The sequence below is a fragment of the Microchirus variegatus genome (assembly GCF_963457635.1).
Source record: "Microchirus variegatus genome assembly, chromosome: 2".
NCBI classification, from domain to species: Eukaryota; Metazoa; Chordata; class Actinopteri; order Pleuronectiformes; family Soleidae; genus Microchirus; species Microchirus variegatus.
The window spans coordinates 3,522,427-3,541,333 of record NC_139803.1 but is presented as its reverse complement, the minus strand read 5'-3'; the positions used below and the strand labels follow the sequence as shown (position 1 = coordinate 3,541,333).

At 43.2% G+C, this 18,907-nt stretch overlaps 1 protein-coding gene across 2 annotated transcripts; it reads left to right on the top strand.

Moving 5' to 3' along the window:
* Nucleotides 1–2,707: 2,707 nt before the first annotated feature.
* LOC310944447 (glycoprotein endo-alpha-1,2-mannosidase-like protein) lies at nucleotides 2,708–18,907 on the top strand (the record flags this gene model as incomplete). 2 transcript variants are annotated; one of them, XM_083910238.1, is made up of 4 exons in its annotated part: nucleotides 2,708–3,227; nucleotides 6,812–6,921; nucleotides 16,504–16,580; nucleotides 18,271–18,907. In XM_083910238.1, 4 exons carry the CDS (start codon nucleotides 2,708–2,710, stop codon nucleotides 18,905–18,907), a joined length of 1,344 nt encoding a protein of 447 aa, XP_083766364.1. The 2 variants fall into 2 exon arrangements, with proteins under 2 accessions (XP_083766364.1, XP_083766363.1); XM_083910237.1 differs by having other exon boundaries at nucleotides 6,812–6,951.

Genomic DNA, 18,907 nt, shown 5'->3' with positions numbered 1-18,907 from the left:
TTATTATTATTAGTAGTAGTAGTAGTAGTAGTATCATGTGCCTTAAAAAACAAACATAAACGTCCAATTTGACATACGCGATAAACAACCTTTTCTATTTAGTTTCTGTGTTTGTTCGTTGGAACCAACTCATGATTTACATAAATACTTAAATTAAAGTGAATGAATGAATAAATGAGATGCTGCTCTAACGAATTCACGGATCGATAGTGATGGATCACATCACGTTAGAACGTTGACTCGTGTCCTTAGTGGTTGATGGATGAACGAAAGACCGAAAAGTGATGTTTGTGTTTAGGCCGCAGTGAAATCACCAAAACGTACACGGAACAATATTATGTTTTAAATATAGTCGCGTGAAACGGACAAAAAGAAAGTGATTCATCTTCAACAAAAATGTGTTTTCAAAACTATAGTTTCAAACGTGATGAGCGCGCGAACGGTCCTTCGATCTTCACGTGGGTTTAGTTTCATTTTAATAATATGTATTCGTTTTATTTTCGATTAATTTTATCCGTTGAATGTGGTTTTTCCTCCTCATCTCATCGACCTGTCGACTTCGACATCTCAACTTCCACACACGACGACCCCTTGTGGAGCCACGAGACGCGCGTGTCCGTTTGTGGCCTCCAAACATGACCGGAAGTGAATGAAATAAAGAGAAAAGAGCAAAGATTTTACAGAACCGCAGATTCGACCTGAACACAAGAGCCGAAAAGTCAAGATTTTACAAAAAATTAAAAGTTAAAATGCATTTTTGTTGTTGCTGTTAGCAGTTGAAGATTCCTAATTTAATTATCCTAATAATTTGTGTTTTTTAATGCAAACAAAGACTTTTTTAGAAAGAAAACAGCAATATATGAACATACATACAGCTTCAAAGAGAAATTATATCATATAATCAAATATCAAATATATCATAAAGTGAACTAAAAAAACGCAAATATACAAATGCAGTTAAACATTGTTAAATAACAACAACAAAAATGCATTTTAACTTTTAATTTCTTCTTTCATCTTTGCAGAAGTATAATATAATAATAATTATAATAATAATAACTTTATTTATAAAGCACTTTTCATACAATTAGAAAATGTAGCACAAAGTGATTTACATATTTAGAAACAGCCCATCCCACATCTTTTAATTGTATGAAAAGTGCTTTATAAATAAAGTTATTATTATTATTATTATTATTGTTATATTATACTTTACATCATTTACGACCTGAACACAAAGGCCAAAAATATAAAGGCCAAAAGTATATTTGTGTTTTTTTAGTTCACTTTATGTCGAAACAACTTATAATTTCTCTGAAAAAATGTGATTGTTAAAAAACAATTATATGGTGAGACAGGAATTAGACACCGACTTGGTATTATAACATTAAACAATATGAAATAGTAGTTTACGGTGTGTTTTTTTAAGCTGTACGTCATATATTGCTGTTTTCTTTCTAAAATTCTTTGCATGGAAAAAAAAAACCTAATGATAAGGATAATTAAATTAGGAATCTTCAACTAGAGAGATAGATAGATAGATAGATAGATAGATAGATAGATAGATAGATAGATAGATAGATAGATAGATAGATAGATAGATAGATAGATAGATAGATAGATAGATAGATAGATAGATAGATAGATAGATAGATAGATAGATAGGTGTGTTCTCTAAAATGACCACTAGATGTCACCATGTCTCTGAACTCAGAACACTCAGTTTATAAAGATTTTCTTGTCCTCACTGTAATCACTGTGATACAATTAACTACAGTTTTTAAATATGTAAATCACTAATTCATTTGTTGAAAAGTGCTTTATAAATAAAGTTATTATTGTTGTTATTATTCTATTCCAGTGTTTCCCAAACTTTGCACACGCCCCCACAACATAAACAGCGTTTACATCATTTACAGCCACACGTGTTGCACCTAATATCATTTTGAATTGATCATCCAATTATTTTTCAAGAGATGCAATATGTAAATTAACGCAAACCCAATTTTATAATTGTTATTATTTCTACTGAAAGGTTGGGCAAAACTCTGCCAAATTTGTTCTCCAGCGACCCATCTGTGGGTCCCGACCCAGTGTTTGGGAACCACTATTCTCTATATTCTACACCCTAACAAGACAATTTGTTGTCCGATCTGCCAGAAACATTTGTTTTATTATTTTTTCTTTGAATGTAAAGTTTGGATCATGCAGTCACTCACACGTGAGGACAGCAGAGGTCAGACCGGCGCTAAGAAACCAACCAACCAACCACAGGCAGAGGCTGGACAGTGTCAGGTGGATGCTCTGGAGTGGGACAGGGACAGGACAGGACAGGGGAGTGGGACAGGGACAGGACAGGACAGGACAGGACAGGACAGGACAGGACAGGACAGGACGGGACAGGACAGGAGCAGGACAATCTGGATGCTTTAAAACACTGAGGAATATTTGAGTTCCATGGTCCAGTTTTGAGACGCAAATCCCCCTCAGTTCCTCCAGAGGGAAACTGCGTGGACCGAGTCCACCACAGTCTGCAATGAAGCTGGCTGACAAAGTTAGAAACCCCCCCACAGTGAACCGCGTCAGGTAGAAGACATCAGAGATGACGTGTGTGTGTGTGAACGAGTCTGTGAAGTGAAAACCATCCGTGTCCACGGTCGCGTTTACGCAGCGCAGGGGTGTTCATTGCGCCACTGGAGCCAAAAACATGGTCCGCGTGCGGAGGAAAGCCTGCGTCGCCCTCTTCCTCTTCACGCTCTTCGTCTTCGGCACCATGATGGGACTGAAGACCCTGAAGCCCACTGACGGCTTCTCGGATCTGGCTCCCGGTTCGGAGCTCGGGGCGAAGGTGGATCGGCGCTCCGTGTCCCGTGACGCCACCGCGTCCCCGGGTCATTCGCGCGCGGCTGGCGGCGGCGGCGGCGGCGGCGGCGTCACCGCCAAAGCGGCTTTGTCCAACTCCGGTCCAGAGGGCACCGTGTTCTACGACGTTCATATTTTCTACTACGCCTGGTACGGCAGCCCGCACACGGACGGGAAGTTCATTCACTGGGACCACGTCCTCGTGCCGCACTGGGACCCCAAGATCGCATCCAGCTACCCGAGAGGGAGACACGCGCCGCCCGAAGACATCGGATCCAGCTTCTACCCCGAACTCAACCCGTACAGCTCCAGAGACCCGGACGTGTTGGAGTCGCACATGGAGCAGATAGGAGCATCTGCAGCAGGTATAGACCTCAGGGACGCACACTGGGCACACTGACGCTTTTCAACCAACTCTTTGCGTTTAGCACTTTAGCACTAAAAAAAAAGACAAATACATGTAATGTAAAAACTGCATTTATGAAACAACAGGCATCGTCGTAAAACATTGGTTCTCAAAGTGTGGCCCGCGAGCCAATGGCGGCCCGCAGAAACATTTCTGGCGACCCCGCAATGAATTACAGTTGATAGTTTTAATCCAGGAGCTCCTAAGCTTGTAAAATGTTTATTGGACATTACTGGATACAGACCAATAAGTGTAAACTGTACAACTGCAATCTGGTCATAACAATTATTACTATTTATTGAATAAATAATTTATTATTAACAGGATTTATTTCTGTTTTTTGGGGGTCTGGGTTCCTAAATTGACCCTCAGGTATCAAAACTTTGAGAACCCTTGCTTTAAAACATACAGATGACAAGAACTTAAAATAAATCATTTTTTTTTACCTTTAAAAAAACAACATTTATTTTAATTGTATTTATTTATTTATTTTACCCTGAATCGTTTCTTGGAGAGAAAATAGCCAAGTGTTATTTTTTGTGCCCAGCAGCTGCACACAATTCTGGCTTCTGTAAAAGGCAAAGCTGCCTGTGCTGAACAATTTCAGCACCACAAGTCCAGCGGACAGCACCGTTGCTGCACATAGGATTGGCTGATTTGCATAACCAGCAGTTGAACAAGTGTAATAAAGTGGACATTTATACATTAATAGACCGTTAGTAACGATATTTCAATAAAGCGAAAGTGCTTTAAAAGCATTTTTCCTTTTTAACTTTTGCTTTTTTTTCAAAAAAACATTTTGAACAAACATACAAACACACAAGCAGGAAACAAAGTAGAAAAGTGTCAAACTCATTGTTCTTCAGGGGCCACATGCAGCACAACTTGATCTCAAGTGGGCCGGACCAGTAAAACAATAGCATAATAATCTATGAACAACAAGAACTTATTTAATGAAGTATCTTTTTTTTTACAAAACGTGAAATATGTGGAGAAATACAAGTGCAATTTCAACAATATTATGCATAAATGTACCATTTACACATCACACCGGATCTGTAAAGGCACAAACATTTAGTCACAGGTATCTGAAAGTGAAAAATATTGTATTTGACGTTGTCATTTTAACAAATTCATCCTGTGGGCCGGATTGGACCCTTTTGGCGGGCCAGTTCTGGCCCCCCCCGGGGGCCGTACGTTTGACACCCCTGGAAATATAAACCCCACTGGTGAAAGCACAAAAGAAACAAATGTACATTGATAAACTATGATAACAATGATAAACTAGTTTTTACAATTAATTCACTTCATTTTTTCCATCAGAGTCGAGACACGATGGCGGTTATTCTGGATTTGTATTTGCATCTGACTTTGAGGATGATGACGATAATAAAAAAAAATAGGTTTAAAAGTTTTAACAGGAATGAACTCATGTCCATTTTAAGCGCATGAAAAGCTGGATGATGAGGGAAGAAAACCACAAGGTAAGATATTAGATTACACTTTATCACCCTTATCTTCAGTCCAGCCTGAGATCAATTATAGTTAAATGTTAATGGGAACAGTATGTTGTTAGTTAATTAAAACACACACACACACACACACACACTCACACACACTTGTGGCTTCTCTCAAAGACAGCCGAGTCCTGCGCTCTGGTGTCGAGTAACAGCCGTCAGCAGCAGCCAAACACCCGATAGCTCCCGATGTCGCTGTCCTGCAGCTCAGTGGGTTATCGTACACCACGTGAAACCTCGCCGTCCTGCGACAGATGCATCATGGGAGGAACGGCTCACAGTGCCACAATTAAAACAATCCATTTAATTAGAAGCAACAGCCGAGCCACGTCTAAACAGTGTCATTTAGCGCGATGACCGATGACTCCTGTCCCTTCGTCTGTGAAGTAGCAGCAGATAAATCAACTATAAATAGCAGCGGCTGTTAATATAATTGACTTACTTACAGTATTGTAATCTAACAGCAGCGAGCAGACATGTTTAAGTGTGTACATATATACTCATACTGGACACTCTGTGCCAGATCACTGGTGCACGGTGCTACTGTGGCCAATATGGAGCCATTCCTCAGCCCGTGTCTGAGCATGAGCAAGCATTTCACCGCCCAGAATTTATGAGCTGTCACAAAGGCGAGCTTTGTAGGAAGACTGCATTTAGAATATGACTTTATAAATCAAATGAAGGATGTGGGCGTCGGACATGCAGGCATTCACACACTGTACTAATAAGCTGTTCTCATCCAGACTTTCAGGTTTGGATTCATCAAATACACGTGTGTAGTATGTATGTGTATAGTTGTAGAGAACAGCCTGAACGCTTCATGAAACAATTATTTGAGGCGTACTTCCTGTTGCCAGTAGGTGGCACAATGACCGGCTTTGCAGGTTATCATCGAGGACCATGGAAGTATTATTAGGCTGAATTCCAATTCCTTTCTTAACCCTCAATCTCAAAAATGTCTCAAAAGTGCTGTCCCGATTCTCAGAAAAATTAAGTTGAGCACCAAGTTTAAGGGCTGTATCGCCCTTAATATTGAGATTTTCCAAGACCACCCTTGGGAGCAAGGGCTACCCAGAATGCATAGTGTGTTTTCACATAAAAAAGATGGCCCCGAAAGCGGCGAAACGAGTACGCTACAAATGAAGTATTTTCTTTGTTAATAGAGATATAAAAATGATGAAAACCATTGTATCGTCTTAGTTTAGGCCCATATTATGGATTACTGACGTCATTGTTGCGTAACATTTATTTTTATTTTACGATCTTTTGTCAATAATCGTTTGCTATGGTTTACTTTTCAATAAGTCGTGGTGTGTGGTAACTGTCAGCTGAATATGTCCGTGGTTGTGGTATCATCTTATAACTAACTGACAACCTAATAACTTGACTGACAAACGGATCGTAATAAATAATCCTGACGTAAATGTGTTCTTCTTCTTCTTCTTCTTTATTGGAGTTGACACACTGGACGCAGCTTTCGCGTTATTCTGCCCCCTACAGTCTGAAGACGTATCTGCATTTAAGGGGTGTCCCATTTCTAAGTGACAAAATAACCCTCAACACTTGGTTTTGAGGCCCAGTTAAGATTAAGGGTTGAGCTCGAGGGTTAAGATAGGATTTGGAATTGGCCCTAAGAAGTGAACAGATCACCTCCCCTTTGCCATTTGAAAAAGCTTCTGACTTCTGGGTTTATTTCAGGGTTGTGCGGCCCAAAGAGTTTGCACAGTAGCGTTACTCCCATCATGCCTCTGGGTTATGCAAATGAGCTGTCCCATGGATAGATTATCGCGAGACCTCCTCCTCCTCCTCCGGTGAGACTGGGCTAACTGGAGAAAACAAATCCCAGGCGGTGCACAGTCAAAACTGTTAAAGGTGCCATATGTAAGAATGTGGCCAAAAATGGTTACTACACTCAAATTTAAAATAACGAGGTCTTTTAGGTTTGGTTTTCAGACGCAACTGGCAACCCTTGGTTGCTCAGCAGTTGAGACTCTACTGACTCTACTTGACTGTGTCTCGTCTCCAGGGGTTCTGGTTCTGTCCTGGTATCCTCCCGGTCTGGCTGACGACAACGGGGAACCTGCCGAGGATCTGGTACCAGCTCTACTGGATGCTGCGTACAGACACAACCTCAAGGTAAAAAAGACGTTTACCCATTTATTACTCGTGTTGTGGGGACCGAACTCTGTTTACACAGACGCATTGTGGGACAAAAAGCATGTCCTCATAGGTTAAGGTTTGGGGTAAAGTTAGGCCAGGATTAGTTAAAGGTGCATTATGTAATAAATCTAAAGCAACTGGCCATAAAATCCTCCTAATATGTCACAGAGACTCAGGAATAATGTTCATATAACAAACTGAACTCACCAACAACAACAGTACAGACAAAATATTTTGCAGACTGCAAATCATGTTTTATGTTTTGAAATCATGTTTTGGCGTCATGTGGGGCCACCTACCGCCGTCTACCAATCATTGCAGTCAGTAGAGTCTCAGCTGCCGAGCAACCACGGGTTGCCAGTTACAGTACGTCTAAGCTACAATGGCGGGGAGAAAACGAAACCTAAAAGACCTTGTTATTTTCAATTTGAGTGTAGTGACCGTTTTTGGCCACATTCTTACATATGGTGCCTTTAAGGTTAGGTTGAGGTTAAGTCTCCAGGAAATGAATGTAAGTCAATGCAATGTCCTCTGAAGTCATGAAAACAAGTGTGTGTGTGTGTGTGTGTGTGTGTGTGTGTTCTTGTATTTATATATTTGTGAAGTCCAAAAAAAAAAAAAAATCTTTGTGGGGACATTTTGCATGTGGCGCACAACTTAAAAGGTCTTTTCAGGGTCAACACCTGGTATTAGGGTTGGGGGTAACCCTAACATTAAGGATCGTGTCCATGACGTGTCCTCATTGAGATATAAAAACAACATTGTGTGTGAGAGTGTATGACCCAAAAAATAAAGCAGGGAAAGAGACTCTCACTAAGAGCAATGAAACAAATCTATTCTGAGGAGTCAGATCATTTTTCACTGCATAAGTAGTTGCAGGAAATGAGTGACACTTTTTCAATAGTCTGTCTATTTCAATGTCTACAGCCGCTGATGGAAGACTCAGTTTTTCCAATAATGCTGATATATGCTTTATTATTATTTTTTAATTATTATTATTTGATGTTTATTTAACCCAATAAAAACAAAAGCCTCCTTCACAGGAAGGACACAACTGCAGCATGAAAGGTTGTGGATAAAAGAATACAACAATTTAATCACATATCCTCAACAATATCAAGGTAAGAGAGGATAAAATTAAAGGTGCCATATGTAAGAATGTGGCCAAAAAACAGTTACTACATTGAAATTCAAAATACCGAGGTCTTTTAGGTTTCGTTTTCTGACGTGACAGGCAACCCGTGGTTGCTCGGCAGCTGAGACTCTACTGACTGCAATGATTGGCAGACGGCGGTAGGTGGCGCCACATGACGCCAAAACATGATTTCAAAACATAAACATGATTTGCAGTCTGCAAATATTTTGTCTGTACTGTTGTTGTTGGTGAGTTCAGTTTGTTATATGAACATTAGGGCCACTCTTATTATAATAAGTCTTATAATCTTATATGATAATGTAGCACTTCAGTCAGTACGAGTGTTTCTAATGCCATGCTAGCTTGTACCATTGACTCGCGCGAGCCATAGCACCAGCGAACTCGGCAACTAGAAGAACTGAATGAAATTTCTTGAAAACGTCTCCAGACGTCTCCATCACACCTGCCGAGTTGGAAAATAGGTCTTATGTCCAAAATTCCCGAACTATCCCTTTAAGAGAGAGCTGGCATCTGTGTCTCTAAGCGCGCCGAAAACACCCAAACTGTCCCTTTAACACAGCCGATGCAGTTGATTCAGAGCAGCCATTGTGCTGTGGTGAATTATACATGGCAATACACTGCTGTTCTGGAGTCAGCTTGTTCTGCTCCGTCTCTGCTACTCTGCTGCAGAGACATCTCCCAGCATTAAAGCAGAAAACATCGCTGGATCAGTCATTCAGTGAGGACTGGATGAGCTCACATCAGCGGGGTGGGGGGGGGACGGTTAGCGGTGGGGGAGCAGCGAAGCCGCGTGACCTTTTGCCAATTAGGTCGGAAAATGGTACGACAGAGAAAATAGGTCCCCTCCTGCCTCCCGTCACTGAACGACAGGCCTAATTAAACTTTTATTGGCAATACTCTCGCTCGTAATGTGATGAAATTCATGTCGGCTGCTCGACTCACGCAGACAGAAAACGATGGCGGAGAGAGAGAGTGACATTTCTTCGGCAAAAATGTCTTCAGAGTGACAGATTAAGGCAGATATATCCTCTATGTGGGCTGACGAAACGTCGTTTTTACCCCGGAGGCCGGAGGTTCTTTCTGTGCGAGTGCGTTTGAAATGACAAAACACACACAACAGAGACGGTGCTTGTAAGAGTTTTCCCATGTCAAAGCGCGTCATTAATGATGCACCAGCTGCGTTCGCACAACACACTACACGCGTTTAAGGACAGGAATATGAGATAGATGACACGACACAGGGTCACGGACAAGATAAACCCTTAAGTGGTCTTTGCTGAATAAAAGAAAGCACCAGGGTTTGTCATTAAGTATGAGAACTGGAGGGAAAATCAATCAGTAAGTGTAATAAGTGTTTATAACAGTTTTAACTGATGATGGAGCAAAAAAAAGAGATTTATTTATTTTATTTATTTATCCTCCAGCAGAACACAGTTACACATACAACACAACACAAAATACAAGTTCAGTATTAAGTGCAGTAGTAAAACATAAAAAAATAAAAAATAAGATTATTGACTAAAAACTTTCACAATTCCTGATGGAGTCCGACTTCAAACTCATGACAACAGCCTTAAATTCGTTAAGAGTTATAAGATCCTGAAGCTTGAGCTGCTACTGCAGCTTATTCCATGAAAACGGCGCAAAAAAACTTTTGCGTCATAAAAGCTTGAGGAACAGTCATAAAAAGCTTGAGGAACAGTCATAAGAGCTTGAGGAACAGTCATAAGAGCTTGAGGAACAGTCATAAAAAGCTTGAGGAACAGTCATAAGAGCTTGAGGAACAGTCATAAGAGCTTGAGGAACAGTCATAAAAAGCTTGAGGAACAGTCATAAAAAGCTTGAGGAACAGTCATAAAAAGCTTGAGGAACAGTCAGAAGAGCTTGAGGAACAGTCATAAAAAGCTTGAGGAACAGTCATAAGAGCTTGAGGAACAGTCATAAGAGCTTGAGGAACAGTCATAAAAAGCTTGAGGAACAGTCATAAAAAGCTTGAGGAACAGTCAGAAGAGCTTGAGGAACAGTCATAAGAGCTTGAGGAACAGTCATAAAAAGCTTGAGGAACAGTCATAAAAAGCTTGAGGAACAGTCATAAAAGCTTGAGGAACAGTCATAAGAGCTTGAGGAACAGTCATAAAAAGCTTGAGGAACAGTCATAAAAAGCTTGAGGAACAGTCATAAAAAGCTTGAGGAACAGTCATAAGAGCTTGAGGAACAGTCATAAAAAGCTTGAGGAACAGTCATAAGAGCTTGAGGAACAGTCATAAAAAGCTTGAGGAACAGTCATAAAAAGCTTGAGGAACAGTCATAAAAAGCTTGAGGAACAGTCATAAGAGCTTGAGGAACAGTCATAAAAAGCTTGAGGAACAGTCATAAGAGCTTGAGGAACAGTCATAAGAGCTTGAGGAACAGTCATAAAAAGCTTGAGGAACAGTCATAAAAAGCTTGAGGAACAGTCATAAGAGCTTGAGGAACAGTCATAAAAAGCTTGAGGAACAGTCATAAGAGCTTGAGGAACAGTCATAAAAGCTCGAGGAACAGTCAGAAGAGCTTGAGGAACAGTCATAAAAGCTTGAGGAACAGTCATAAAAAGCTTGAGGAACAGTCATAAAAAGCTTGAGGAACAGTCATAAAAAGCTTGAGGAACAGTCATAAGAGCTTGAGGAACAGTCATAAAAAGCTTGAGGAACAGTCATAAAAAGCTTGAAGAACAGTCATAAAAAGCTTGAGGAACAGTCATAAGAGCTTGAGGAACAGTCATAAAAAGCTTGAGGAACAGTCATAAGAGCTTGAGGAACAGTCATAAAAAGCTTGAGGAACAGTCATAAGAGCTTGAGGAACAGTCATAAGAGCTTGAGGAACAGTCATAAAAGCTTGAGGAACAGTCATAAGAGCTTGAGGAACAGTCATAAAAAGTTTGAGGAACAGTCATAAGAGCTTGAGGAACGGTCATAAGAGCTTGAGGAACAGTCATAAAAGCTTGAGGAACAGTCATAAAAAGCTTGAGGAACAGTCAGAAGAGCTTGAGGAACAGTCATAAAAGCTTGAGGAACAGTCATAAGAGCTTGAGGAACAGTCATAAAAACCTTGAGGAACAGTCATAAAAAGCTTGAGGAACAGTCATAAAAGCTTGAGGAACAGTCAGAAGAGCTTGAGGAACAGTCATAAAAGCTTGAGAAACAGTCATAAAAAGCTTGAGGAACAGTCATAAAAGCTTGAGGAACAGTCAGAAGAGCTTGAGGAACAGTCAGAAGAGCTTGAGGAACAGTCATAAAAGATTGAGGAACAGTCATAAGAGCTTGAGGAACAGTCAGAAGAGCTTGAGGAACAGTCAGAAGAGCTTGAGGAACAGTCATAAAAGCTTGAGGAACAGTCATAAAAGCTTGAGGAACAGTCATAAAAAGCTTGAGGAACAGTCATAAGAGCTTGAGGAACAGTCATAAGAGCTTGAGGAACAGTCATAAAGATGTTTGCTTCTGTGATATTGTGGCATTTTAGAGGAGATTAATTCGATTAGATGAATTAGTAATAATCATAAAAGTATATTCGTAGTAAGTGAGATTATTATGTTATGTTAATGTATTCTCGAGTGCATATACTGCTCATATACAGTAAGCTCCACGTTTTGCACTTGTGCCGACATCAGCAGGTCGTCCCAGTCGCAATATCAGTTTCAGCCATCTCAAGTATATGTTATCAGCAAAAACAGGTAGTGGTTACATCCTGAGTGTGGTTAATCAAAGATAATTTAAGCCACTGAAATGATCTTTATCATAAAACACTTAATTCCAGAGTTTGCAAGATATAACTTAAAGGTGCATTATGTAATAAATCTAAAGCAACTGGCTATAAAATCCTCCTAATATGTCACAGAGACTCAGGAATAATGTTCATATAACAAACTGAACTCACCAACAACAACAGTACACACGTCAGAAAACGAAACCAAAAAGACCTCGGTATACTGAATTTGAATGTAGGAACTGTTTTTGGCCACATTCTTACATATGGCACCTTTAAATGTATTTTCCAGCATCAATGAGACACACTTTGACCTCGTGCTCTCCACAAACACACACGATCAGAGGCTGTTTTCGCTTGTCAGATTTAATATTACATTTATTTTATTATATATAGAATCCTTAAGCTATGCAACGCTGAGCTGAGAAGGTTTTACACAGAGATGCTAACAGATTGAGTTTAATGCCATGATTTATTATCATCAGTGACCCGAATGTATTCAATAATCTTAAAAAGAGTAAGTGTGTGTGTGTAAAGACTGTGTTAGCGTTTCTTCATTAAAGGTCATAGATCATAATCAGTAGACGGAGCTTTGTGTGTTCGTCCCGTCTTTGAAGAACTCCAACAGCACAGAAGGACATTTTCCCTTTGCTCTGCATCTCCTTGCATAATTTCAGCAAAATGCTGACAAGGTGAAGAAGTTTTGGCTCCAATCATTCGGAGCTACTTATGCAAATTTACCCCTAAAACAACAACATTAATTTCTGGTTTCCACTGAGAGGCAACCTCGAAGAGAGAGAGAGAGAGAGAGAGAGAGAGAGAGAGAGAGAGAGAGAGAGAGAGAGAGAGAGAGAGAGAGAGAGGGAAGCCCAAGTGAGAGGAGACAGATGGTCACACAGGAGCTGCACAGCAACAAAAACACCAGAAAACACATGTATCTGCTCATAGCAGCAAAGTGACTAAAGGCCACAGTATTCTTCTACAACTGCGTAATGCGCTATCCGACCACGTAACCACGGAGATCTCCGTCACGCTTCAATTTCCCGTCCAATGAGTAGGGGTCGCTGCGCAAGGTGCTTTTGGCTACAGTGAGCAATGGTGTCCGAGAGAGAAAGACTGTTGTTGTTGTTGAAACAGTGGCCGTTTCTCACTTTTCTGTGTCACGGAACGCAGTTTTAAGATCATTTGAGGCGAGAAATTGGCCATTTAGAGTCTAAACATGTGGATTGTGTGTTAAGATATGACGTATTTATAGTTTGGCAGCGACGTTGTCGGCAGTGATCAGCTCCGCCTCTGTGGACGCTCGGTGCGCACTGTGTGTGGCCGGCACAGAGCAGCGTTATCTCGGCCTGTTCTGAGGACCAATCACAGCTCTTGCCGTCTCCGTTGTCCCTTGACGGAGTGACGGACACTTAAAAAGACGACGTAGAGGCTCTCCGGCGACGCAGAGGGGTCTGAGTAACCTACTTAGAGCACTTTACGCAGGAGTATAAATTGGACTTGAAGGCACATTATACTTCTCCGACTGCGTAATGCGTTACAGTGAGCAATGGCGTCCGAGAGGGAAAGACTATTGTCGTTGAAACAGTGGCCGTTTCTCACTTTTCTGTGTCACGGAACGCAGGTTTAAGATAATTTGAGGCGAGAAATTAGCCATTTAGAGCTGTGTGTATTAAGATATGACGTATTTATAGTTTGGCAGCGACGTTGTCGGCAGTGATCAGCTCCGCCTCTGTGGACGCTCGGTGCGCAGAGTGGCCGGCACAGAGCAGTGTTAGCTCGGCCTGTCCTGAGGACCAATCGCAGCCCTTGCCGTCTCCGTTGTCCCTTGACGGAGTGACGGAGACTTAAAAAATGTTTTGTGCAGCCGGAGACGACGCCAGAGGGCTTTACGCAGGAGTATAAATTGGGTTTAACAGTTAATCTGACAAAGGCATATGGGAATATGAGGCAGTTTTGTTGTGAGCCCTTGGAGAATCAAGTACAAAAAACATCTACAACATCTAATAATAATAATTTTAAAAAAGCATCGTGTGGTTGTCGGGTTGCAGAGCAGATCACATGGCGTCTCTTGTGAGGGGAGGATGGAGGATGGAGGATGGAGGGTGGAGGATGGAGGGTGGAGGGTGGAGGATGGGTGCACACATTGATGGGGACTGAGGGAGTAGGACGTTAGGTGCAGGATGGAGGCAGCAGAGGGAAAATGTGCATCACGGATCCCATGACTCTGACTCTCTGCACCCTGAGGGGCTGCAAACGCCCCATCTATTAAGTAGGCCATGTCATTGCATGTACATGAGGGAATTGATGCCCATGGGTGTCAGATCATGGCCATCGCCAATACCTCCCCCCTGCACTAGTAGTAGCTAAATTCAGTCTTTTGTGACCTTTTGTCCACACAGTGAAGCTGACAAAATTCAATAAAGAAAATGCTGCATTTTATTGAAATGGGTCTAATTAAACGTAAAAAGGGCTGTTCTCTTATATTCCCCCCTTTTGGTGCTTTCTGCATGACATGGCATTAAATTCCACTCTGCTCAGCATAAGTCACTACAGGCTCATTCCAGGCTAATGCCGTCAATGTTTATGAGCTATTAAAATTGTGCCAACTCCCGTCTCATTTGCTTCTCAATGACCCCAGAGTAACGTGTCGGTGTGTTTAGAAAATGAGCCAGTTTTCAAGTTGTTCGGCTCTGGGCTGCAGTGAACGGGAGAGGATACCACCCTCCCCATCTGTTTGATATTGTGATAGTGTTGCAGTATCTAATCTCACTCTAATGTGCACACAAGAAGTCCAGAGAGGTTTATTGTGGCCAGAATCATTTCAGTTTACATCTGCAGTTCGCAGCAAATCAGCGCCCCTGACACTTGGTACGCCATCGCATCGTCAGCTAGCCATTTATACGCAGTGGTGCGAGGACCTATTGAAATTCACGGAACATATTATTTTCTTTCAAAAGTATCGCAAAATTGGCACCATCGGCATCAGAACTGGCGAAAAATGGTCAAAAAAAAAATAAAGGGTTATACGTAAAAGTGGTGCAAAATGGCTCAGTAGTGCCCCCTAAGGTGAAACCCAGTAGGACAAAGCCGAAGCCCAAGATGAACCAAAAAAAAAGGATATAAATGGGACCATGGCATTAACTCAACAGGAAGTCAGCCATTTTGAATTTTGAGTCCATCTTGGCGATTTGCACATTTTGTAAACGAACGACGAGTACGACTATCATATCTGCATAAAATGTGTAAATTTTTACTTATATAAAGATATGTTTATCAAACGTTTCAAAAGAGTGTGGCCACAGTAACCATTGTCATCTGCAAACTTAGACCACGAAACAATAAGTGCAGAGTAACCGTGCCATACATTGATCTGCTTGGGGGCCTCTATCGGCTCGGGGGGCCCCAAGCAGTTGCCTGCCTCGCCTGTTCACAAGCTGCGCCTCTGCATGTTACGTCTACTGTAAGTAAAACACTGGCTTTGCATGAATACTTTATACATCCTTTCTTCAACAAAAAAACCCCTCAACTAACCCTTTAAATTAGAGGTTACAAAAGGAGCTGTGCATTTTAAGCTAAGTCAAACTGATGACAGCTTGCATCCATATATTTATATAAAAAGCAGTTTTCCTTCCACCTTGTATCCCCTGGGTGTCCAGTTGCTGCAGAAGAATAATGTTTCATCTCAATCATACATTATTCAAAGTCACTGAATTCTCTGGCCCAGCCTTTACAATGTCTTACTTTTATTGTACATGTCGTTTCAGGTCCCTTCAGTTAAACCCCGATTCAAACCGCAGACCAATGTCACGCTATGCTTTAGGGCGGTGGTCAGCAACTGGCGGCTCGTGGGCCAAAACTGGCCCGCCAGTATTAATATCTGGCCTGGGAGAGGAAAAAAAATCATTATTTTTGTTATCGTCACAAAAATGTAATGTCATGTATTTTTTTTGTACAAGATTAAATAGTTTAGATGAGATTAAAAAAAAAAAACTTGCCTAATGAAGATAATTGTCCTATCTGCAAGAACCATGCAAGGTTAAAATGGTGCATGATCTGTAAATTTGTCGCAACTTCCTCTCTACAGTTTTTGACGGTTTAATCTACATTTTTGGTTTTTTTGGGTGAGTGATCAACTAATTATGTTCCCATCCATCATCTACCGCTTTATCCTCCACCAGAGGGTCGCAGGGGGGTGCTGTGCCTATCTCAGCTGACATTGGGCGATAGGCGGAGTCACACCCTGGCGAACAGCGGCAGTCCATCGCAGGGCCACATATAGAGACAAACAACCATCCACACTTTTGTCATATTTATATAAGGTGGTAGTAGCTATAAGCGGGTAAAGTTCTATACAGATCCAAAAGGTCTTCTGGATCCAGTGCTTCTAAATGTCTACATTTCAGGTATCGATATATATAACACAGGTGACAAAGTAGAAGTCTGTGCTCTTGTAACAATAAGCAGTAACGTCCTGTGACGATATTGATGATAATATTTATAATTTTTCTTCTTGGCTTCCCAGGCCATCGTTAATAACAGGAAACTTATATTTTATAGGCAACACTTGAAAGAAGCGACTGTGTCTTGTTTTTAATGACAAGAAAAAAAAAGATTGATGGAAACCAACGAGGCATGTGTTTTTCTCTGTATTCTCCCAGGTTGCGTTTCACATTCAGCCTTACCAGGGGCGGAGCGACCAGACCGTGCACGATAACATCAAGTACATCATTGACAGGTAAGCAGTAGAGGCGGGGCAACAGGGCCACACCCAGTGTCTGGGGGGGGTGGCCACATTCACCCGATAGAATCTGGAGAAGGTAGTTGGTGATGCCCACCAGGGGCACGCCGCACAGAGCCGCCAACAATGCAGCGACAGCCCTAGTAGAGTGGCACCTTACCCCGGACGGCAGGGGGCGACCACTGTGTTTATACGCCTGGGTGATGACATCCATAATCCAGGGTGAGAGTCGCTGTTTGGAGGGAACACAGCCTTTCTTAGGACCGCCATAGTAGAGGAACAGCTGTTCTGACCGTGTCATGCTTGTGGTCAAAGTTATAAAGACTCTTAAGGCCCGGACATGGCCCAGCAGTCCTGACCTGTCCTCCCCTGCTGGGGAGATACACTGTGCCAGAATTAACGCTCGACAATGACAGAACCTCAGGAAGAAAAGGCCATATTCGGCCAAAGAGTGACCCCAGAGCCATCTGAGGTCCACCTCAGACATGAGTCACTCACGGAGAGAGCATGTAGCTCCCCAACACGCTTTGCAGAAGTGATGGCGAGGAGAAAGGCAAGACCTCCAGCACCGGGGGCAGACAGAAGGCCTCCAGCACCAGGGGCAGACACAAGGCCTCCAGTACCAGGGTCAGACACAAGGCCTCCAGCACCAGGGGCAGACACAAGACCTCCGGCACCAGGGGCAGACACAAGACCTCCGGTACCAGGGGCAGACACAAGACCTCCGGCACCAGGGGCAGACACAAGACCTCCGGTACCAGGGGCAGACACAAGACCTCCAGCACCAGGGGCAGACACAAGACCTCCAGCACCAGGGGCAGACACAAGACCTCCTGAACCAGGGGCAGACACAAGACCTCCAGCACCAGGGGCAGACACAAGACCTCCAGCACCAGGGGCAGACACAAGACCTCCAGCACCAGGGGCATAACAAGGCCTCCAGCACCAGGGGCAGACACAAGACCTCCAGCACAAGGGGCAGACACAAGACCTCCAGCACCAGGGGCAGACACAAGGCTTCCGGTACCAGGGGCAGACACAAGACCTCCAGCACCAGGGGCAGACAAAAGGCCTCCAGCACCAGGGGCAGACACAAGGCCTCCAGTACCAGGGGCAGACACAAGGCCTCACACCTGTTGGCATACTGCATTTAGGTAGAAAGCGCCCTAGCGTTCAGTATGGTACATTGGACGGTGTCTGAACACTCGTCGGGATGCCAGAAGCTGGCCCCATAACTGAGAGAGGAGATCCAACCTGTCGGGGAGACAGTTGGAACAATGCGTATTGCTGGTGAATTGCTCAGGGGCAACCCAACCCTTGATTCGTCCCAGGATTTGAACGAGCGACCCTCCATTTACAAGCCCAATTCTTTACCTCTTGGCTATGGGCCGCAACAGTAACTGGTGTGTGTGCAAAAGAAAATAAATCTATTCTAAGATGTGTAGTGATGTATTTACACTACAACTACCACTACCACCACAGATGCATGTAGCTTAGTGGAGTCGGGAATCAAACCCACAACCTTCCAGTTGGAAGGCAACTCGCTCTACCACTGAGCTACCGTCTTATGTCATAGAACAGTCGTACAGCGTTTCTATTTAGGCTTGAAATCGGTCGGTTTTCTGCAGCCTCTTGACTTGTAGTAATATTTCCTCTCATGATCTGATTGTTACTGTTGTCTTCACAGGTACGGTGACCATGGAGCTTTCTACAAGTTCACCTCCAGCACCGGGAAGTGTCTTCCTCTCTTTTACATCTACGACTCATACCTGACTCCTCCAGAGTCCTGGTCTGAACTCCTGACTCCCACCGGCTCCCACAGCGTCCGCGGCTCGGCTTACGACGCCGTCTTCGTCGCCCTGATCGTGGACGAGCGCCACAAGCACGACATCCTCGCCGGAGGCTTCGACGGCATGTACACCTACTTCGCCTCCAACGGCTTCTCCTTTGGCTCCTCCCACCAGAACTGGAAGGCCATCAAAGCGTTCTGCGACGGCAACAACCTCCTCTTCGTCCCCAGCGTGGGACCCGGCTACGTCGACACCAGCGTCCGGCCGTGGAACAACCACAACACCCGCAACCGGGTGAACGGCCGCTACTACGAGACGGCCCTGCAGGCGGCGCTCAACGCGAGGCCGGACATCATCGCCATCACGTCGTTTAACGAATGGCACGAGGGGACGCAGATAGAGAGGGCGGTGCCTAAAAAAACGGTGACCCGCGTGTATTTAGACTATCAGCCGCACGGACCCGACCACTACCTGGAGCTGACCCGTCACTGGGCGGAGCAGTTCAACAAAGAGAAGGAGCAGTGGCTCGTGTGA